At 44.3% G+C, this 24,284-nt stretch overlaps 1 protein-coding gene across 1 annotated transcript in view; it reads right to left on the bottom strand.

The window, feature by feature from the left end:
- Positions 1-24,284, bottom strand: part of LOC308307643 (kelch domain-containing protein 3-like) — a gene marked incomplete at both ends in the record, with an annotated part of 138,696 nt that overhangs the window by 36,071 nt on the left and 78,341 nt on the right. Inside the window, one exon of the mRNA XM_080752908.1 lies at positions 19,083-19,102. Coding sequence (XP_080609034.1) covers positions 19,083-19,102 — 20 coding nt within the window. The remainder of the gene's footprint in view (positions 1-19,082; positions 19,103-24,284) is intronic.

The raw sequence follows: 24,284 nt of genomic DNA, 5'->3' as shown, positions 1-24,284 counted from the left end.
CATTTTATGTAATGTAACTTTACATGAACTCAGACCGAATACAACAACACCCCCTAGTGGTAGTGATAGAGGCTGGCAGCTCCAGGCAGCCCCCCCCTCCCCTCCTGATGTGATGTCATATCCACGCGCCAGTATTGAAATTGAAAACAACATCTGTTAAAAATAAAGCATGGAGTTCGAGCTCTTCACTACTATGCTATGGACGTGACTACCGGTAGATATTACCTGACTTTCCTCTACAAAACACAGACCTCAGGCTCTATCAGCCAGGACTCTTGTCTCACTGTGCGTGACTGAACCATTTCCTCCTGACCAGCCCAAGGTAAGACTAAGACAGTCAGATCATGCTTTTATAAACCCTATTATATTAAGCCCAAAATGGTTCTGCTGCCGTGTAGAACCGAACCGATTTTAACTTGAAAAAATGCATAATTTGCCCGCAAATAACCGATAACCGCAAGTAACTTATTTTTACATTTGGGTACAAAATTAACTGCAGAAATCCGCTAAAACAACATTACAAAACCGCTAATATCCGCATTTTTTCCGCGAACGTCGTACACGCGCGCTGCGCGCGCGTGCATGAGGTAATAGAGGTCGTGCACCCCTTGCTGGAAGAGGCTAGAGTCGCCTATGACTCTGACGACAATAGAAACAGCCAGTTGAAGCACAGATATCTTAAATCTATTGGAGTGAGTCTGACAACTGTCAGGTTTAACAAGAGAACTCCACCTCTTTCATTGCAGCCAAACATTTTCTTCAGTAATACCAGAAAACCTTCCTTTCCACTCAACCTCCTCAAGTTTAAAGTAGTTGATACAAGGTACAGTAATCTATCTATAAATGCGAGAAGTCTCTGCGTGTGTGTCTGTCTGTCTGTCTGTCTGTCTGTGTGTCTGTATTCCGCGTATCTCGAGAACCGTTCGTCCCACCGGCTTCAGATTCGGCACACGCGGTTTTCCCGAACCGGCGCGAAACGTTCGGAATCTCCTTATGCGGGGTTGATTGTTGACATCAGGCTGTTCCGGAGGAAATCGGCGAGAGCTCTGACTCATTGTGACATCACTTCATAAAAGGCTCTGACATCACGTACGCCACATGAGTCAACAAAAAATCTCTGTGAGTGTGTATGTATGTATGTATGTAATCCGCGTATCTCGAGAACCGTTCGTCCTACGGGCACGCGCGTTCTCCATATATGGGCATAAAATGAATGCCCCCATATATGGGCATAAAATGGATTGCAGACAGACAGATACCTCCATATATGGACATAAATGGACAGAGGCAAACAGATGGTCAAAGATCTCTATATATGGGCATAAAATGGACGCAGACAGACAGATACAGATATCTCCATATATGGGCATAAATGGACACAGGCAAACAGATGTTCAAAACGGGTCCTATGACAACAGGTATAATGAGGTTTGCATTAAAGGGGGAACCGGCACTGTGTCTGCAACACAGTTGGAGGCACAGACAGATACTCCATATATGGGCATAAAATGGACGCAGATAGACAGATATCTCCATATATGGGCATAAAATGGACCCAGAACTATAACTGCAGTGATCTCCATATATGGACATAAAATGGACGCCGACAGACAGACAGACAGATACAGATATCTCCATATATGGGCATAAATGGACACAGGCAGACAGATGGTCAAAACGGGTCCTATGAAAACAGGTATAATGGGGTTTGCATTAAAGGGCAGGGCATTCATTCCCTATTTACATTGTTCCGAGTTGGCCAGGTCGCCGACTAGACGCAGCTTCTAGTGCATCAAATGCACAGAAATAGTAATCTAAAAACATACAGTAGGTAGACCTATTCAGTAAAATCAATAAAATCAAAAACATCAAAATGTATATCGAAGCTATACACACTATAGCTTCGTTGCACAATGGGATGCCAAGTCGAAAATGTCCTGGCATCAGTCTATAGTATACCAGTAACAGTAAGTTGGACAAAATGTGGAAAAACTATTTTCCAAAATATGGATATGACTGACGTCTGACATCATAGATGTCTTATGTTATAGACCACAAGAGACACACACAATATGTCCGTCCATATATTGGCATTCCACGCTATGGTTTTAACTCATCTAGTGCCTCAGACATGAAAGGGTTAATTGTCCAGAGTGCCGGCGGTTTTCTCCATTCGCGGCTACTCTCTTATTTTGAAGGCCGGAAGTAGATCGAGCTCACAATTCCCACTTGACGATGTTCAAGATTCACCCGTTACTAGTTCCGGTCCAGAGCGTAAACAAAGATCTAAGATGGATGCCTTCATGCTTGTGCTATTTTCGCGAGAAAACATGCCATCCTTGGCATCGAAAGTATTTTTTTGAGTAAATGGACTCTAAAGATCAGTAAATCCATTGTTTTCTAATATGGGACGGGATCACTTTGCGTGCACGTGGACGTGCGATGGAAACGAATCACAGACTTCACCAGTGCCACAGTGATCGCCGGACCGAAGGTGAGCCCATGCCAGCTTTACTGTATATACAGTATATTTCGCGCGACATCGCGGGATCGGCACTTTAGACACCGTTTAATATTTTGCGAGACATCGCAGGATAGGCACTAGAGGAGTTTTAATATTGATGACATCAGGGATCTCTATATATGGGCAGGTCAGCTATAGACATTGAGGCATTTGTAAATTAATTCTGTCTTGGCCATATATGGAGGGTCCATATATGGGTCCATATATGGGCATTGCCAAATATGGCAACAATGTGATGTCACAACAGGTCAGCTATAGACATTGAGGCGTTACCTACCTACCTACTACTTACTGACGGTCAAGGTTCTGCCGGGTTCGATAGTAAATGCTCCCTACGGTCGCAACAATATGTAAAATGTCTCAAATGCTAGCATGCGTGTTTTCGTGGCAAGTGCATCTCTTTCCTTCTTGTTCTCTCCCTGTCCTCCTGTATCCCTCCATTCCTCTCTGCTCCATCTCTCTCTCACCCTCTCTCCATCTCCTCTCTCCGCTCCAGCACTGGCCAGATTGAACCTAATGTAGTTATCGCCATGGAGATAACTCACCACCGGGCCCATTCTGCCCAATATCCAGAGTCCTTGAACTCTCTCTCTCTCTCTCTCTCTCTCTCTCTCTCTCTCTCTCTCTCTCTGACCCAGGCTCTAACATAATTAGCGCTTCCACATTAGGCCAAATGAACAGTGAGATGTAATTAGAGCCGCGCGAGCTGCAGAGAGCCACTGCTGTGCCTGCAGTAGCTTGGAGAAAGTTCAGGAGAGCGACCTTTCCAAAACACTCAGAGATAAGACAGAACCGCCTTAGTTCCTTAAAGATACACTATACTGAAATGTTTTACTAATTCATTAAGTTCTTGAACATGTACATAACAAATTGCTGTCTCTTGAGTTTCCTCGGGGCAACAAAAAAGAAAGAAAGAAAAAAAAAGTCCCCTCTGCCGCCTCCTCTGCGTGTTTCTTGCTGACGGCAGCGTATCGCATCGTTTTGAAGTCTTCCCGCGTTCCCTCCCGAAGGACTCGTGTCCGGTGTGGTTTTCTCGTGGTGTGGCGACAGAAGAGGGAGAGGCGCGGGGAAAGGATTGAAAAGTAGAGGTGGAACGTTCGCGAACGACTCGAGTCTTTTGAATGGCTCTTTGGAATGAACGATGGGATCCGGTTTGCAGTAATAGGGAGCCATTTCTTTCTAATGAACAGCAGTGGTGGAAAAAGTACTCGATTTCTTTACTTAAAAGTAAAAGTATCAGTGGTGCAATGTGGAAATACACGGACCCACAAGAAAGAAGTTTGTTAATGTTAATGTTTACTTAAATGTGCAAAACTATTGGTATCAAAATATACTTAAAGTAACAATAGTAGAGAGTAGGCCTACTCATTACGCGGAATGTCCTGTTTCACAAGTTTTCCTAATAAATAGAATGTAGAAAAATCATTTTAAAATAGCCGATCTACAAGCTCACAATGCGTCGCAACGCGATGCATTGTGAGCTTGTAGATCTGCTATTTTCAAATGGCAGGTATGTACTATATGTGTCTGAATAAATGTATATAGGGTTGAAGTTATTTGTCATTATAATAAAAATCGACAAAGTAACTAATAACTTTAATGAACCAGTCTTTTGAACGGCTCTTTGAAAGGAACGGATCCCAGAGATCCGGCTCACTTCAAAGAGCCATAAATCCCATCTCTATTGAAAACCTGACTCAAACAGCAGAGGAAAAGCAGTACCACTCGCGGCCAACAAGAGCCGCTACTGTGTCAAGCTCGCAAACTTATAAGTAAGTCAAGTAATAAGGCTTGACGAGCTATGATGCCCATATATAGGAGCCTATCTCCTGTTTCTTTCTTCTTTTTTTTTTATCCCACGATTTTGTAACCCATTTTTTCACCCAATGCGAATTGCCTAAACTGTAATCCTGGGCTCTGCTCTCCCTCTGCTGCGCCTGGGGTGACAACGGACTGACCTCATGCTTCCTTCTATGCATAAGTCCAAGTTGCTTCTTTTCACCTGACGGGGGATTTCCCCGGTTTGGACGTAGCACGTGGAAGGAACACGTTATTCCAACCAGTGCATAAGTCTACCCTTTTTTCAAAGATACTTCACGTCGTCATTACACACACACACACACACGCACGCACGGCGCACGCACACACACACGGAGCTTATTAGCCAACATGCTAACAGTGCCACTGATCGACTAGTGTGTCCGTTCGGCCGCGATGCAAGATGAGAACAGGCTATGTTCATCCGTTCAACCATTACGCTATTTCTTCTATTCTAGTCGCTTATCGCTTCACTTTGGTGGGTGGTGCAGGTCCGCGTTGGTAAAAGTCCCGTTGGAATCAACACAAAAACATACAGTGTCTCCGGACAACATCAACGCTGATTGGCTGTCAGGACGCGATGGGTGGAGTGGGGGTGAAGCGAAGCAGTGGTAGAAAAAGTACTCAAATGTTTTACTTAAAGGGCCACTTCACCCCTGGGACAACCCTATCTTATTTTATTGTTGTTTGGGACACGATCAACACAATCCTGAGTTATTTTTTGTGTTCAGTCTGTTTTTTGAGATATTTTAGTATTCAGCATGTGCTAGTGATGCATGCAAAACGCATCACTGGATGATGCAAAACGCATCACCAGTACATGCTGAATACTAAAATATCTCAAAAAACAGACTGAACACAAAAAATAACTCAGGATTGTGTTGATCGTGTCCCAAACAACAATAAAATAAGATAGGGTTGTCCCAGAGGTGAAGTGGCCCTTTAAGTAAAAGTATCAATACTGTAACTGTAGAAGTACTCTGTTACAGTTGCAAGTAAAAGTCAAGCTCAAAACAAGTTTATAGATTAGCTATTTTCAAGTAGCCTAGGTATAAATAGGGCTAAAGTGAATTAATGTATGTTTTATAGTAAAATAATTCTCCAAAGCACCAGAGTCCACCCATAGCCAAGTCCCCCCTGGCCAAGCTCTTTTCCTGCAGGAAACCCTGAACAGAGTATTTCTACATTGTGGTATTGATCATTTTACTTAAGTATGAAATACGAGTATACCTCTTCCATCACTGGGTATAGTTCGGACAGTTTTTGTTGTATGTGAGTCATTATCCAGTCTGTGGATCCAGTCTGTGGATCCAGTCTGTGAGTGGCTCCTACACAGCTGCAGGCTGAGGGGATACATTTTACACACATTTTCGTTTTTTGATAAAGTCTGCAGATCAGAAAATACTCTGCAAGAAAGGTTTTCAAAGTGTATTTCATACGACAGTTAATTTGCAAAACGTTGCCGGGCCTCAGAGATACCGCAGGGCTCCGCAGCCTTCGGAGCGCTCCGGGCGATCCGATTCATTACCATCTTTTATAGCACTTCTCAAGACACAATCTGTGCGGGAAAATACTTTATTGTCCTTTCCTTTAGGCGTTATCATAAATCATGTGTTTTGTCTTCATTCTTTACCTCCTATCTTCCTCCCGACACAATTTTTACAAGAATTTCATATGGATTTACGGTTACCTTTTCTACACAATTGATTCATTATTTGTTATAATTTATAATGGCAGACGTGCAGCCCAGCCTGCGGTAACAGGAGCCATTTAGGATGTCTGTCAGACCGATAACGTACAGGATGTCTGCCAGACAGATAACAAGGTTAGAAAGGTCAAGTGGAAATGGGGACAGGGATCGGTGACCTCTTAAGTGTGGTGCGATAAGGAAATGGTATGGAACGACGGCTCTGTGCGCTTGATGCCATCTGTCAATTCATCACGCTGCGTACCCACACACACACACACACACACACACACACACACACACACACACACACACACACACACACACACACACACACACACACACACACACACACACACACACACACACACACACAGGCAAGCAGACTGACAAGCATGACAGACAAAGGAGCAACGTGTGACAGCACGCTACAATTTGGAAAAGTGTCTTCAAGCGTGCCGTCACAGAACAATGGATTACTTTGTCACAACCCTACAGTACGTGATTCTTAACCTCTTTAATTTCAAGGACCCACAGATTGATATGCCTTATTAGGCCATGGCCATTGGATACATTTTTTATTTTATTTTTAAATCTCTAGGATTAAAACACAATACTCCAATCTACACTTTATATCCTCAGTGTTCATTTAATTCTGAGTGTGTACAAATGGGAGATGGGAGCAGAGAGAGAGAGAGAGAGAGAGAGAGAGAGAGAGAGAGAGAGAGAGAGAGAGAGAGAGAGAGAGAGAGAGAGAGAGAGAGAGAGACTGTACTAATAATTACTCAGGGACGTGCAGAGAATGTTAGAGAGGCGGGGGCTGACATTTCTAAAAGGGAACTAAGGATTATCAAGTCAATACTGGAGATGTGGCGTAACGGCATGGATTTCTACACAGAGAGGGCAATTCTTTCAACATAAGATGCTCCATTCAAGTTCAGTAGAGTTTGGACAAGGCAATTCTCTTGAGCGCTGCCTTCAGGTATGGCATGGAAAGAGGGGGGAAATTGCATTTCTATCACCATAGTAAAAACTGCATTCATGGTCTGGAGGGGGCACTTTTTACGGACAGATAAAAGGGCAGGGGCTCAAGCCCCCGTTGATGTCTATGTGTGCACATGCCTGATCTTACTGGCTATAGACCAGCAAGGGGACACTGGTGGTCCCTGGACCCCACATTGAGAACCGGTGTTATATGTGTATGCCTGCCACCCATGTAGGGGGTATTTGGAATTAATAATTAGAATGACGTAATGCGGCGTCAATATTTATCAATATACAATGGATATTGATAAATATTGACGCCACGTTACTCCATAGAGCCTAGCTAGTCCTTCCAAGCGCCAGATTTCCTTTCCTAGTCTTGGCAGAGTAGTTCTGGAGTGGTGGAGTGACTGGTCCTGTCTTTCCCTAATGGGACTGATCGTGGGTAGCTACTGGGACGTAAGTCGGGACTTGATCAACCCCGGCTGGGTCACCCAGGTGAGGGGTATGATGTTGCGAGACCCAAAACCCCGATGAGCTTGGGCTACATCACTGAGGGTACGTCCCAGGTGCATCCATGCGATGTTTTCTCGTTACAATATTGGCTGCATACTAACAGCTTATGGCATTAGTTCCACTGAAGTGTTTACAAATAGTGCAATAAATCCCAGTTTACATGTAACAATTATGTAATAATTGTGACAGCCCTAGGTGCATGGCTGAATTATTCCCTACGTTCAGAAAATCCACAAGAAGTCGACAAAGGTGTTTTCATGCCGCCGGAAAATGAAAGATGGGCAAAACTCCATCCAGCCTATAATCAGGTTTTCTCACACTCAGGGGCGTCATGGGGGGGGGGGGGGGGGGTGGGGGGGGGGGTAGTGAGACTGAGTTACTAGGGCCCAAGGTGGAGGGGTCTTAATTATTTTATACTTTAGCTATTGAAAAATAGCAGATGCGAGCTTGCAGATCTGCTATTTTTGAAAAGTTGTGAAAATGTGTGCAAATCTTTGAATATAATGTATTTTTTAAGCGAACATTATTTTGTAACTCAAATTCTGCTTCTGGGGGGTCCCTGGAACTAAATATTTTGACATGGGGGTCCGTGGCCAAATACACGTCATTTTGGGGGTCCTTCACATGAAAATGTTTGAGCACCACTGACATAGAAACATGGAAGGATTTGAAATATTGAAAGACTTGCACACATTTTCAAATATAGCAGATCTACAAGCTCGCAGCGCGGCACTTGGTGCCGCGCTGTGAGCTTATATATCTGCTATTTTTCAATAGTTAAAGCACAAAATGGAGTGGATCCTTCTCACACTCCCATTTCTACAGTGTAGTACGTCTCCCGTTTTCCAATCTCAAAGTCAGATGAACCCAGGATTGTGCTGCAGCCAAATCTAATCAAAATCTTGGCTTTCAAGTATAACCACTTAAACCCTAGGGTCCCTACAGTATATACTTCATTGACCGCGGGGTCCCCCAGTGCTCTATATTTTTGTCTCCCACTTTTCTCTCCTCTACACACCAAATCTATTTGCCGATATAGCAGATCCACAAGCTTCCAGCACATTACAATCTGCTATTTCAACAGAATGTTCACCGATTATGACATGCCCGGAATAGGAACTCTATAGGGTTCATGTGGTTAAAAAAAATAAAAAAAACATGAGTGTGTGCAAGTACGACACACACAGTGAGGGAAGGACAAGACACAAGCAGCTAAAGCAATCTTCATTTGTGGGAGGAGAGATAGAGAGAGAGAGATGGCGAGACGGAGAGAGAGAGAGAGGGGGAGACAGAAAAGAGACAGAGCGAGACGGAGAGAGAGGTAAGGTGGAGGTGAAGACGGAGATAAAGTGCGCTGCACCTGCCTCATCTGTAGAACGAGGGGAAAAAATCTATTTATTCTGGGAAGCCAGGAGCAAGCAGGAGTCAGACACGCACGCACGCGCACACACACACACACACACACACACACACACACACACACACACACACACACACACACACACACACACACACACACACACACACACACACACACACACACACACACACACACACACACACACACACACACACACACAGGGGCGTCACAAGGGGGGGATAAGTGGGACTGAGTTACTATAGGGCCCCAGGTGGAGGGGCCTTATGTATTTTTTAAGCTCAAATTTGTAACTCAAATTTAGCCATGAAAAGGTTTGAGCACCACTGACATAGAAACATTTAGGTTTTTTCAAAAGATCTCAGAAGGATTTGAAATATTCAAAGACTTCAAAAACTTCAAAAATAGCAGATCTGCAGCGCTGTGAGCTTGTATATCTGCTATTTTTCAATAGTTAACATTCATGGGGGCCCACAGTGAATCCTTGTACCCAGGGCCCATAATTTGGTGCGACACCCCTGCACACACACACACACACACACACACACACACACACACACACACACACACACACACACACACACACACACACACACACACACACACATATATGCACGCACGCACGCACACATGCATGTCCAACCCTCTTCTACTCGTGGGGAAGGTAATGATCACACTTGAACGATACACACTTGCACCCTGCTACCTTGCTGATGCCCTTGACAGAACATTCTACACCCTGTCATTCTCTGTCTCGCACGCAATCACATTCACTGTAACACACAATACATACACTGTAGCAGCACTGAATCTACAGCATGCTTTATGTGTCTGTCTGGCTGTCTGTGTATTTATGTCTGTACATTTATGTCTGTCTGGTATTTATAGTATGCCAGTGAGTCAGTCAGTCAGTCAGACTGTCCAGCCCAAGGCCAATGCCTTGTAGAGAGGTAAGATAGAGTTGGTCTTTCTGGTTAGGGTAGAAATGGCAACCTCACAGGTGCAGCTCATAAGTGTCCACTTGCAGAATGTACCGGTGAGGGGAAAACATCTTTTGCACCATTTCAGCACCACAGAGAGCAACCGTTTTCGGATTAATGAACCGTCGGAAAAATGGGAATTCGTTTGCAGGAAAACAGCGGAACAGCGGACGGTCGCTCTAAGGGGACTGCCCATAAGTCCTACATCTCTTTAGTAATACACCTCATTAGTCCTAATTTGGTTGGGGTTAGGTTTAGGCATAGTTTTACTGAGGTTATGGTTTGGGTTAGGTTAGGGTTAGGTTTAGGCATAGTATTTTCACCGGGTTAACATTCACCAGATTGGGACTACTGGGATGTCGGACGGAGGCCATGGCACCCGGTCGAATGGGACATTTTTCAGGTCTTGAAACGAAACTTTGTTGTTCTTATTATGATATCGATATCTTTATGCTTTCTGATACTATCGCTTGTTATTTATTAGTTCATAATTTCATCCTGACGCTGTATATAAATTGGTCAAATTATGCAAAATAACTCATTGTTATGTCATTGTGTGGAGGAAAAGAAATTGCCTCGCCTGCACGCCTATGGCATCAACCTGTATGGACGAGGCACCACCACGTACATGTGTGTGTGTGTTGCATGCGTGCATGCATGTGTGCCCGCGTGCGCGTGCGTAACAAGACCAAATCTGCCCTCTGCTCCGCTCATCCCCCAAGGGCCAGGGGCCTGCATGCTTATAAGGGGCCACGACTACATCTGTCTGTCTACCCGAGCATAGGCAAAGAACCATGAAATATCCCTTTATAAAAGGACCAAGGGTCAAACGCCGAGTGGGGAGCAGAGCAGAGCAGGAGGGTCTGCTCCCTCTCTCCAGGTGAAGTGTGCAGTGAACAGAGGAGGAGGTGGAGGTAAAAAAAAGGTTTTCTGCTTTCCATTCTCCTCCACAGACCCTCCTTGCGGAAGGTGATCTCTCTCTCCTCTCAAATCCCCCCGTTGTTCCCCTCCCTCTTTCAACACCTTCCCAAATCCCTTCACCTCTATCTATCTCTTCCCTCTCCCCCCGTCTCTCTCTCTCTCTCTCTCTCTCTCTCTCTCTCTCTCTCTCTCTCTCTCTGGGGCGTCACACCAAATGCTGGGCCCTGGGTACAAGGATTCACTGCGGGCCCCCCCATGAATGTTAACTATTGAAAAATAGCAGATATACAAGCTTGCAGCACTGCGAGCTTGTAGATCTGGTATTTTTGAAAAAAAATGTGAAAATGTGTGCAAGAAACCTATGTTTAGATAGTGGTGGAAAGTTTGAGTGGTGCTCAAACTTTCTCATGTCAAGGACCCCCAAGATGATATGCATTTGGCCACGGACCCCCCATCTCAAAATATTTAGTTACAGGGATCCCCCCAGAAGCAAAATTTGAGTTACAAATGTTTGCTTAAAAAATACATTATATTCAAATATTTGCACACATTTTCACGACTTTTAAAAAATAGCAGATCTACAAGCTTGCAGCGCGGCACTCTGTGCCGCGCTGTGAGCTTGTATATCTGCTATTTTTCAATAGCTAAAGTTACTAGGGCCCCTCCACCTTGGGCCCTAGTAACTCAGTCCCACTTTTTTCCCCCTTGTGACGCCCCTGCTCTCTCTCTCTCTCTCTCTCTCTCTCTCTCTCTCTCTCTCTCTCTCTCTCTGAATTGTACCCATCTCCCTTCCCCCTGCATGAGTGCACCTGCATTCATCCTCCTCTCCTCTTCCCCCCCCCGGCTCTTTTTGAACTAACCCACCCCTCCTGGCTTCTCAAAAAAATCCCCTTCATTTCTCCCTCCTTCCCCTCCCCCTCCCCCGTCTCCCTCATATCCTTCTCCACATCCACAATGTCACCTTCTCACTTCTTCCCGCTCCTTCCGAAAATAGCGTGTCGCCGTTTTGAAGCCCAAAATAAGGGGTTCTGGAAGAATTAACAGGGTTGTATACAAACGGTGAGATGCCCGAAAAGGCCTTTCTGTGTGGGGTTTGCATGTTCTCCCCGTGTCTCCTAGGGTAGATACCCTCACAAAAACATGCAGTAATCCTGGCCTCTATACTGCCTCCCCCTGGCCAGCCGGGGGCGCCTGATGGAGGGGAAAGGAACTGGTTGGAATAACGTGTTCCTTCCACGCGCTACGTCCAAACCGGGGAAATCCCCACTGTCAGGTGAAAAGAAGCAACTTGGACTACTCATGCATAGAAGGAAGCATGAGGTCAGTCCGTTGCTCTCCCCAGGCGTGGCAGAGGGAGAGCAGAGCCCAGGATTACAGCTTAGGCAATTGGCACTGGGTGAAGAAATGGGTTACAAAATTGTGGGATAAAAATTATATATAGAGAAAAAAAAAAGAAAACAAGCTTGTAGATGAATAATGCGTTTTACAGGTTTGATCTATTTCTCTTACAGCAAACACGTTTTTGATGCAGCATCCTGCCTGATTGATGTGGGATATGCATCTCTTTTGCACTTTTACTCAAGTTACGTGTAAGTGTTCAGCTCAGGTAAAACCTGAAACCGTATGTGTGTATTGAGGAGTAGAGGGAGAAATATATGTTACTTGCTGTTAGACATTACAGTCTTACAGTTTAGGCAAAGGTTTGAAATAATCAAGACGTATCTCTAGGGGTGTGACGATATAGTAACTGCATAGAAATATATTTTTTAACTTAAAACATCGAAGTATATCGAAATGAAAACAGCTAAAATCTAATCGTATCGTTTGAATTTGTATCTTATCGAATCGGCAGTGCAAAGAATCGATTGTATCGATATTACACCTATTTGTGCATTGTATTTAGCATTTTTAAGAAGAAAAAATTAAAAGGAGGGGTTTAATTACTTTTCCATTCCATTTAGCTACACTGGTCTATCGATAAATGTGTGTAATCTCTGGGTTCATGTCAAGGTGTGGGTTTGTCAATATACAATGTCCATGTATTTGCCAGATAATCACTGGGTTTACTTATTTATATCCATAATAATAAATGTTTCCCTTAAAAACCTGCACTATCCACACCTTTCACACTAGATTTAAATTATTTGCTAAATAGTTACTATATCGATTTTAAATCATTGAATCGAATCGTATCGTATCGCCATGAATGAAACAATATCATCCATGTATAGTATCGTCAAGCACGTATCGTGATATGTATCAAATCCCTGTTAAAATGTATCGTTACACCCCTAAGTATCACCCATGGCAAAAAGAGGTCTAACCGATGCAGAGGTAACAAAAACATTGTGACATGCGTCGGTATAAAAGGATCTCACAAAGGTCAAACGCTGTGCAAAACCAATTCTGATATCTTCTATCTCTTTTTGCCAAAGTAAGACGGGGATATGAACTCAGTGTGGGATTACACATCTTCCCTATCCTCCATTTCGCTATCCCCCTGTTCTTTTGTTCTTCCTCTCCTCCTCCTCCTCCCCCTCCACATTTTATCCAACTCTCCCCCTTTCTGCTCCCCCTTAGAAACCCGTCTTCCGTACGCACGCACGCACGCACGCGCACACACACACACACACACACACACACACACACACACACACACACACACACACACACACACACACACACACACACACACACACACACACACACACACACACACACACACACACCCCGATAAAATTACCCCCTGCCCGCTAAATCCTTCTTCCTCTGCTCCCTGAGCGCTGAGCTCAACGCAATCTCCCTCATATCCCCAATTTCTCCCCATCCCCCTTGATCTTTCCAGCCGCTTCTCTCTGAAGCCTCCCTCACACGCACGCCGCAGTATCTCCCCTGTTATCTCCCTCTCTCTCTCTCTCTCTCTCTCTCTCTCTCTCTCTCTGTGTACCCCATCTCCTCTCACTCTCTTACCATCTTCTCCTCCATCTCATCCCCCCCCCCCATCTCATGGGAAGTCAATTTTACAGTAACAGGGGCTTTTAAATTCTTGTTTCCGTTGACTTTAGAAGTGAGCATTCTGTCTCTCTCTCTCGCTCTCTCTCTCTCTCCCATCGAGGGCCCTCAAATAGATACTGCTAGAGTTACGTACCGTAATCACACTGTTTTTCTTTTATATATATATTTTTTCTTTCATTTTCAACCCCTCCTCTACTTTCCGCTTGTTATTATAGGCCACAGTGTAGCCAACATGAGGTGTATTGTGAGCTTTTAGATTGGCTAAGTTCGCTATTTGTCGTATTAAAAAGTATAGTATAGTCTATCTGTCATCACACTGGTACAATGTATAGATAATGTATTACACAGCTTGAATGGTTAAAGCCGCAACTTTCCTGTTCTATTTCTATGTTCTTATGTTCGATTGAAACCCAGGTCTCCTGCCCAAGTGCCGCAGGACATTTCGATAGTCCGACGTCGCATAGTCCGCCGTGTTAGGTTTAGGGCAGGGGTCTTCAACGTTTTCAGGCCAAGGACCCCTTAGTTGAGAGAGAGATGAAGCAGGGACCCCCACAACCTGTTCATAGATTCCATATAGTTTCATTTTTTGACAGCACAATCATCAGTGTATTTTGGATTAATGTCAATTTGTGTTTTCAGATATTTAACCACTTGAACCTTCAATACTTAATAAACTTGACCTTTCACTCTGTACTTAGTCTGCTCTTTTCCCCCTCTACTCCAAAGCTATTTGCCAAAAATAGCCGATCTGCAAGCTCACAACGCCTCGCAGCACGAGGCGTTGTGAGCTTGTAGATCTGCTATTTTTGGCTAAAGTTCTCCGACGCTAGGGTTGTGAGCTTGTCGATCGGCTGTTTTTGGCATGCAACGCCATCGTAACAACGGAGCATAAATTAGGATCAAAGTACTGTTATGTTCAAAAGAAAAGGGGGGGGGGGGGAGAATTTTTTTCTTCCTCATATTGTCATTGTCGGGTGAAAACCTTCTATGTCCAAAACCGTTCGTTTTGCATTTTTCATTTTAAAAATGATTTAAACTAGTGAAACCTTTGTGCGACGGCCTTGTACGATGAAGCAGGGCTTTACTTTGCGAAAGAACATACAAAATTGAAACTTGGAGATACGAGGTTTCCACCCGACAACGTCAATATTGTGGGCTTTATAGGCAGAGAAGAAGCACTCTGGGGCTGTTATAAGAGGGATATTTTCTTTTTTTTGTCGCTGTCGGGCAGAAACCTCTTATCTCCATGTCTCCCTTTTGTTTGTTTTGTTCGTAACTTAGGCCTATACCGTCCTACTTGATCACACTACAGCGTCGCCCCAAAGCACCAAAAGCAGCAGATCCGCAAGCTGGAAACGCGCATTGAGCTTGTCAATCTGCTACTTTTGCCGTTTTGGAATTCGAATCCTTGAAAAGTTAACGGTTTTTTGGACATATGAGGTTTCCACCCCGACAGCGACGATTTGATCTTCCTCTTTGTGCCCTGTGGGCTGGGTTTCAAGTGACAGCCTTTTTAGATGTCTCTGTGGGAATGGTTAGTCATCTGGACTGCAGGCACGTGCACACATAGACATCAAAGGGGGCTTGATCCCCCATGCCCTTTTATCCGTCCGTAAAAAGTGCCCTCTCCAGACCATGAATGAATGCAATTTTCACTATGGTAAAAAAAAAAAAAAAGGAAAAAAAAAGGAAAATGCAATTGCCCTCTTTCCATTCCATAGCTGATGTCCAAACTCTCCTGAACTCGTGTTCTTTCATCTTACGAGTGAAAGAATTGCCCTCTCTGTGTGGAAAATCCATGCCGTTACGCCACATCTCCCATATTGACTTGATAATGTTAATGTTAACTTAGTTCAGTGTGGAATTGTGGAGCACTGAAAATAGCCGACCTCCAAGAGCTTGGAGGTCTGCTATTTTTCGATATTTTCACCAAAAGGCCCATTTAGAAATTTGAGCCCCTGCCTCTCTAACATTCTCTGCACGTCCCTGACTGAAAGGGAAAATGCGGGTGAATTCCACCTCCACCCATCTCTTTCTCTCACTCTCCTTCTCTCTCCTAGCTCCCTGGGGCGCTGGTAATCGGTGGTGTGTGAGGTATAGAAACCAAATGTGAACGGACAGCCACTATAGCCCCTTGTCATGCACGTACAGTGGCGTGGCCTTTATATTTTGTGTGGGCCACAGAACAGAACATACTGTAGTAGTGCACAGGGGCGTCACAAGGGGTAGGAAAGTGGGACTGAGTTACTAGGGCCCAAGGTGGAGGGGCCCTAGTAACTTTAGCTATTGAAAAATAGCAGATATACAAGCTCACAGCGCGGCACCGAGTGCCGCGCTGCGAGCTTGTAGATCTGCTATTTTTGAAAAGTCGTGAAAATGTGCGCAAATCTTTGAATATGTATTTTTTAAAGTGAACATTTGTAACTAAAATGTTGCTTCTGGGGGGTTCCTGGAACTAAATATTTTGAGATGGGGGGGGTCCTTCACATGAAAAAGTTTGAGCATCACTGACATGGAAACATAGGTTTCTTGGCACACATTTTCACAATTAAAAAAAAATAGCAGATCTACAAGCTCGCAGCGCCGCACTCGGTGCCGCGCTGTGAGCTTGTATATCTGCTGTTTTTCAATAGTTAACATTCATGGGGGGCCCGCAGTGAATCCTTGTACCCAGGGCCCAGAATTTGGTGTGACGCCCCTGGTAGTGCACAACAGTATGTGTAACGGTACGGTACTGTACATATAGAGCCGTGGGAGGGTGGAGCGAGGGGAGCGAGCTGGAGAGAGGAGGGAGAAGGCAAGGGATCCTGACAGACAAAAAGGGAAGCTGGGGCGGGAAAAAAAGCGTGGAAACTGGAGAAGGGGTCATCGGAGAAAAGTGAAAAGGTACAATAGGACAATGAGAGATGGAAGCGAGGTGCCGAGGAATGGAGGCGAGAGTAGGGATGGGACGATAAGCGATATTATCGTTTATCGTGATAAAAAAAACACTCACGATAATCGTATCGTGGAGATTAAATTTATCGTGAAATCGTCCTCCGTCATGCACTGGGATCAATTCACCTTTTATTTGCCGAGCTGCATATCCGGTACCACTTAAACCCTCTATTGGTAAAATGTACTTATAGTATACGTACTTGAAACAGTCTTTTTTTCACTCTCTACCAAATATCTTTGCCAAAAAATAGCCGATCTACAAGCTCACAACGCGTCGCATTGTGAGCTTGTGTTTTACATAGGATGGTCTCCTGGTGGCGCTATAAAAGGCGGATGTGAAAAATGCAGGGCAAAGGTTTTTCCTTGGCCTCTAGGGAGTGTGCAATCTGTGCATACAAAGTTTCACACAGATAGGCAGGAGGTTTGGCCTGTTCTTCCTTGGCCTAGTGGGCCAAGAATTCACGGAAATCGTGTTCATGATTTGAGGCATTTTGTTCAAAACGGTAGACTTAAGTGGTATGGGCCGTTCTGTCCGCGATGTCAGTTACTTTGTGTGCACTAGAGGTTTGTGCCCCCCTCCCACTTATGTTGTCACATGAACCCTGACCAATCACGGGAGACCTGGCTGGAGATCGCCTATTCATGATGTGGTTGGCCGAAATGCCATGTGAAGCTCACAAACCCACCAATCCTCAAGACATACAGTATGCCCGTTTATACCCCTCTGATTGGCTATGGCATTGACAGCCCCTATCTCATTGGCTATGGGCCTAAACACAGAATCACGCCGTCTCACATCGTCTTTCTTGGATGACGTCACCCTGTGTTTCTTCAGAAATTAAGGAAAAACAACAATTTATTTGATTAAGAGTTTTTATTTTAGTTTTTTTGTTATTATTATTTCTTTACGAGTGAGCTCACACGGTTTGGTAGGACCAGTACTTCTAGTTGTATGTGTGATGCATATGTACAGTATGTGAATTTGTTATGGTCCGACCGAAAGTACATTTTGTCAGGAGACATAGTAGGCCCTTGGATGTTTAAATATTTTCTAATGTGAAAAAAGTTTGGAAACCCCTGTAGTACAGGATATGTTATACCTCTGCTTGTGCACTTTTTGAATGCTTTCAAGCGAGTCCTGATCCACAAAAGGTTAATGCCAGAATCCACTTCCAACAAAAGAAAAAAATATATATATATATCGTCGTTGTCCGATAAAAACCTTGTATGTCCAAAACCATTCGTTTGGAGTTAATCATTTTAAAAATGATTTAAACTAGTGAAAACAGCCGATCTACAAGCACACAACGCCTCGCAACGGCCTTGTATGATGAAGCAGGGCTTTACTTTGCGAAAGAACGTACAAATTTGAAACTTGGAGATACTGGCCCGACAACGACGATATGCTGAATTGTGGCTTTGTATTTTCCTTTATTCGTTTTTACAGAACATTATGGAATTTGATCCATAATCTCTCATCCAAACAAAGAGATAACATTATGGTGTATGGCCGGGATGACTAGTTCAGTGGCTCCAAAACGATTTTGGGGGGTCCCGAGATGATTAGCTGAAGTGTATAGAGGGCACATTTCTAAAGTTACAATTTAAGGAACTTTTTAATACCAAATTGGCCAAATATTACGTAAGACGCCTAGAGCCTGTAGTTTGGCTATTTTCACAATATTTATCTGTGGAACCGAGTCAACCTAAATGTCATGCCCACATTTCCAGGTGCTTGTCGGTGTAGGGGGTCCGCAGTTCAAATAATTATGATTCTTTTGGGCTGTCACAACCAAGGGTTCCCATTCCAAAACAGGAATAGGGTCCGAGGTTCCCCAGTGGACCCTGAAGAGGTTCCAGCCTGGAACTTCCAGGTGGTCCCCAGTTTAATGACTGATAGCATTTGTACGCTCAAAAGAGTTACATTGACACTCTATAGAGGTGGTATCGAGAGAAGGGGGGGGGGCGACATATAAATGCTTATCAAACTGAGGGTTCTCCAAATGAAAGAGGTTGAGAATCACATGGTCTGTACTAGCGGAAGAACAAAACACTGGAGAGGGAGAGAGAGAGAGAGAGAGAGAGCTACTTACCTCCTAACTCCCTTTAAACCCTGGAAATCCTTCTGTGTAACATAATGAAATACGAGTTCTATATATGAGAGAGAGAGAGAGAGAGAGAGAGAGAGAGAGAGAGAGAGAGTAATACAAGATAAGGAAATGACAGGGAGACGAGGGTGGAGAGTGCAAGTCATAACAACGAAAGAATAAGAGATAAGAAAGTAAAAATGATTAGTTTCCCGCAGAGAGGAATAACACTCACCCGCCATACATGCAGTTGGCCTGGAGGAGAGGAGAGGAGAGGAGAGGAGAGGAGAGGAGAGGTATGGAATGGAAGGCTTTAGCGCAGTACCAGGGCTGTCTAGGAGGGGGATTAGGGAGGGAATCGCCGATGGCACAGGACTACAGTACAGCCGCATGCCAATCTATGTTCAGCCTCTCTCTCTCTCACACACACACACACGCACGCACGCACGCACGCACGCACGCACGCATTCACACACACACACGCACGCACGAAAACATGCATGCACACACACATACTGTACATTGTACAACATGGACTGCACTGGAGTGCACCACTGCAGTCCAGGTACAGAATGTTCTAGAGACCAGTTGTTCTCAAAGTGGGTTCCGGGGACCCCCAGGGGGTCTTCCAGCTTAATCATTGTCAAGAACCAAGTGGACCCTTATAGATCTGTAACTCAGAGTTACCCTGAAGCCTCTATCAGAGTCTGCGGTGAAGAGCCTATCACCGCAAATTTTAGGTGATAAGCTATCCACCTAAAGTGAGAAAACAAGTGGAGTCCATCATAGTCAGTCACGGTGAAGTCCTATCACTGTGACTGACTGGTCTAGATTGACCAGTCAGTAAACGGAGTGATGGGTCGATCTGTCTGATAGTAAAAACAGAGAGATGTGTCGGGGTTTGCGGTGGATAGCTCGGTGGATAACCGCGAGTAATGATGTAATGTTGTAGTTTTATGACTTAAAAAGACTACACCGCGGTTGACAGCTTATCACCGCGGTGCCTACTATGATAGGGGGCTTTACAGGTCCATTTGGTTCCATTTGTACAATCTCAGAGTTATGGATGGTCCGTGGCCCTAATGCATACCAAACTGGAGGTCCTTGAAATGAGAACTCCTGCCATAGACCGCGACCGCTACATGCAGAGGAGGTGGTGATGTCACCGAGAACGCTGCTTCCTCATTGGCTAAAAGCCCCATAGCCATGTTTGGTAAAAAAGAAATGTAGAAATTACAAAATGACATCCTGTGGCGGCTAGGTGGCTGACGATCTGTAGACCAGCTTTGCAAGCTGGTAACATTGTTAAACTTAAAACCAGATGACTATGTACAGTAACCTGTGTTTATATGGAGTTCATGAGTCAGTCTTGCCCAAATAAGGGGTTCTATGACATCAGACTAGCCTCTAGGGTTGTCAAAAGTATACATACAGTACTGTTCTTAGATACGTTTTGAGCGGTGCTATAACCCCTACATCTGGCTTTGTCTGTTTGTGTACAGTATGTACGTATGTATGTATGTCCCACACTTGGCCCTCATTGGCCAAGCTTCACAGGATGCTTAATGAAATGATCTCATGAAAGCACCACTCACTTGAGTGATTTCATTTTTTTTAATTTTTCAATGTAAATGTTTAACTCAAGTCTTTGCTACTGGAGCTCCCAGGCACAACATATGTATTGAGATGTGGGTCTGCAGCCAAATGCACATCATTTGGGGGTCCTTGACAAGAGAAACCACCAGGGACGTGCTGGCCATTGGGAAAAGTGGGACAACTCCCAAACGGCCGGTTCATTCCCGGCCGTCTCTGGCTAGAGAGATCTCTCTCTATAGCGCGCAATGAGGGCCTCTCCAACTCTTTTTCCCGGGCTGAATCAGGGGCCCAGCACGTCCCTGGAAACCACTGTGCTAGTGTACAAGTGGTTAAAACAGGGAGCAGACGCATACGTACGGTACAGTACGTGCATAGACGGTGAGTCCAGTGGACAGACAGTGTGGACAGTTTGCCTTGGAGAGATCAAACAGTCAGGTCAGCTGGAGGAAAAACTAAACGTCTGCCGCAAGTCATTTCGCCGACATCCGTCGTCCGCATATTTCATTCTAGCGATTATGATTCTGGGCTCATGACCCAGGATGATTTACACCAGAGGGAGCCGTGCCAGACTTATTAAGTGCATTTGTTATTTTCCTCCCGAGATAATTTTACATCATGCGCTCTTGGCACTCCGTCTGAGGTGCTGCACATCCGTTGTTGATGACTCTGCAGCTCCTCTCCCACACAAGGACATCAGTTTCATCCTTGGAGAAAATTATGTTTCCCGATGAGGCTTTTCTTCCGTGACGCCGTGGAAATGATCGGGACGCCGCTGTGCTGAGTTTCAGTTCAATTAGGGCTGTGAATCTATCTGCTATCTCACGATTCAATTTTGATTCTTGGGGTCACGATAAAAAAAAAAAAAAGATTTTGTCTTAATTTAGTCATATTGTTTTCAACTGGACTTTAACGAACAGCCTAGTTATTTCCAACAGCTCAAACTAAAATGACACAACACCAGCGTTGTGTAAAAATTCCTGGCTTTGATGGAATCTTAGTTCTGTTTTTCATCAGTGCGCAAAATACTGATTACTGTCTCTTCTTCCGTGAGGAAGAACCCAAAAGCTACAGCCTGCAGAAAACCCTGCAAGGAGGGTTTAAAAATCAGTCGGGATTCCCCTGCCGAGGCTGAGATGTTTGCTGTTCAGCGGCAACAACGACACAACGCGTCAGAAGGAAGGGGGAGGAAGGCCTGGAGTCAACCCACAGTGCCTATTAGTGCAGGGGTTTTCAAAGTGGGTGACGGGGGCACCCCGGGGTGCCACGACGGCTGTCCAGGGGTGCCGCGAGATAATTTGATAATATTTGGAATTTATTTGGACACTTGAAAAAAATATGACAAAGTTATTTTCAGTCAGTTCTAACCAAAATGGCTATTATATCAACGTTTTCCTCGCAACACAATCACTAAAATATCGTCACTGTCGGGCAGAAACCTCGTATCTCCAAGTTTCAAATGTGTACGTCTTTTGGTAAAGCAAAGCCCTGCTTCATCATACAAGACTGTCCCACAAAACTAGTGAAAACAGCCGATCTACAAGCACACAACGCCTCGCGATGCAAGGCGTTGTGTAGTTTTCACTAGTTTAGTACATTTTATAGATGATTGCGACCGTCAGGTCGCAGTTTAGTATCAAAACCTCCACCGGCCGTCCGTCCGTCGGTCGGTCACACGTCACACGTCACACCTTTGCCCTGCTCATATCTCCGCATCAGTATGACATCACACTGCTGACATCAGTATGACATCACACCGTACACAAATGACCCTTATATAAGACCCGCATTATCTACCGACAGATTAGTAACAAGATGTCAAAATCGTCTAGGAAGGATGGTGTGAGTCATGCTGGCACCCTTCGCGGCAGGAGGAAGCTGGTGCAATCGACCCCTTGGCTTGTCGGGACCCCTGCCTACTAACGGGGTGGCAGGCTATCACCTCAGACTAGAACCCGTACGGGGTGGCCGACACCAGCCCATTGACAAGAGAGAGGCCTTGATGTCCCTTTACTCTTTGATGGGGTGGCCAGTTGACTAAGAGTTTCCGTTCGGGCCTTCTCGATATTGTACAGATTTCCACGGGAAATCTGGGGGTGGCTGTTACAAAGACCCTCACTCACCTTCACGTCATGTGGCTAGTCGTTAGGTAGCCATAGTTACACGTTGAAGGTTGAATCTCCAGATATGGAGATAACCAACACATCCCTCCATATATGGAGATAACCGACGAATCTCACTAAGTCTGACCTCACAAGCCCCATATTTGGACACGAACAACATATAACTCCATATATAGAGACATAGCTGCTGACATCAGTATGACATCACACTGCTGACATCAGTATGACATCACACCGTACACAAATGACCCTTATATAAGACCGGCATTATCTACCGACAGATTGTGGAGATAAGCGACCAACGGTCGCTTATCTCCCGATTAGGGAGTCTTACTGGTAAATACAAAACAAACGGTTTTGGACATACAAGGTTTCCACCCAACAACGACGATATGCTATAAATATAAGGTGCTGGGAGTGAAAATTATAATGTAGGGGTGCCTCGGATTAAAACAATATTTATGGGGTGCCCTGAGACAAAAACGTTTGGGAACCCCTGCTATAGTGTATAGAGCCTCCTAGGGTCACCAACACCTGCTGCTAGCATTTCACCAGCCATCTTCCCCACTGACTGTCTCTAAGTCAGGGGTTGTCACACTTTTTTGACTCAGGGCACCCCTGTGAATACCTTTTTCATCCACAGCACCTCTGAGTTACACTGCTAATTTTTAGAATCTTACATCATCACGGAGAAATATCCGTTTCCATCAGAACTGACTGGAAATAACGTTATACTTGACGTTTAACCACTTGAACCCCAGCATGCTTATTCTGGGGGGAAGGTTGATGCAGAAATGCAACATAATTGCCTTGATGCAAGTATAATCAGATGAAGCTGAACTTAAAGTGACTAGAGTTTAAAATGTGAATGAAATATGAATATGACTGAAGATCTGATAATGTGTGATTATGGTAAGCTTACATTTCATAATCACAAACACCATAGAGTAAAAACTTGTGTAACTTTAACGAGAGAAAAAAGAAAGTAACTTAAAGGACAACTTTGTTTTTTACAACAAGGGTTCATATTTTAGATTGTAATTAAAGAATATAAAAGATGAGTGTTAAATTGATTTCATTTACTTCTTTCTATTGTTTTAGAGATTCTTATTTCAGTGTTTGGGGTATGTGTACAAGTGGCTAAATATGTCATTTTACACAGAATAAGCCCATTCCCAAGATACAACGCAACCCTTCATGGTTGGATGTGACGTATGGGGGCTAGAAGTGTTACTGTAAATAGCAATAAAGAAACTGCTGGCTTATTGTGTCTAAAAATACTTTATTTAGCCACTTGTACGCATGCCCCCATGCGTACGCATGCCCGACATTTTAGCACGGTAAACGTGATAAAACAATAGAATGAAGCAAATGAAAACATTTTAACACTCACTTTTTCTTTTCTCTAATTACATCTAAAATATGAACCCTTGTTGTAAAAAAACAAAGTTGTCCTTTAAGTACATACATACATACATTCTTATTCTAATGATCAATCAAATGACTGAGTATTTAATATTTCTACAATTTGGAGCAAAATGTGTTTGCTTACAACAAGAGCAGGCACAGATAGTTTCTTATGATATGCGGGGTCATTTACTCAGTTTATGTTTAGAAAGCTTTACCTCAAACTGACAGGCTGAATGAGCCGTGGGACTAGAGAAGAAATTAGTGCTATTTGGTCGAGGATGGTGCCAGCAAAATGCCCCAGAATATGAAAG

This window comes from Nannobrachium achirus, assembly GCF_963921795.1.
Source record: "Nannobrachium achirus genome assembly, chromosome: 22".
Taxonomy (NCBI): domain Eukaryota; kingdom Metazoa; phylum Chordata; class Actinopteri; order Myctophiformes; family Myctophidae; genus Nannobrachium; species Nannobrachium achirus.
Note: the sequence above shows the minus strand (reverse complement) of the source record. Positions and strands in the feature narration are given on the sequence as shown.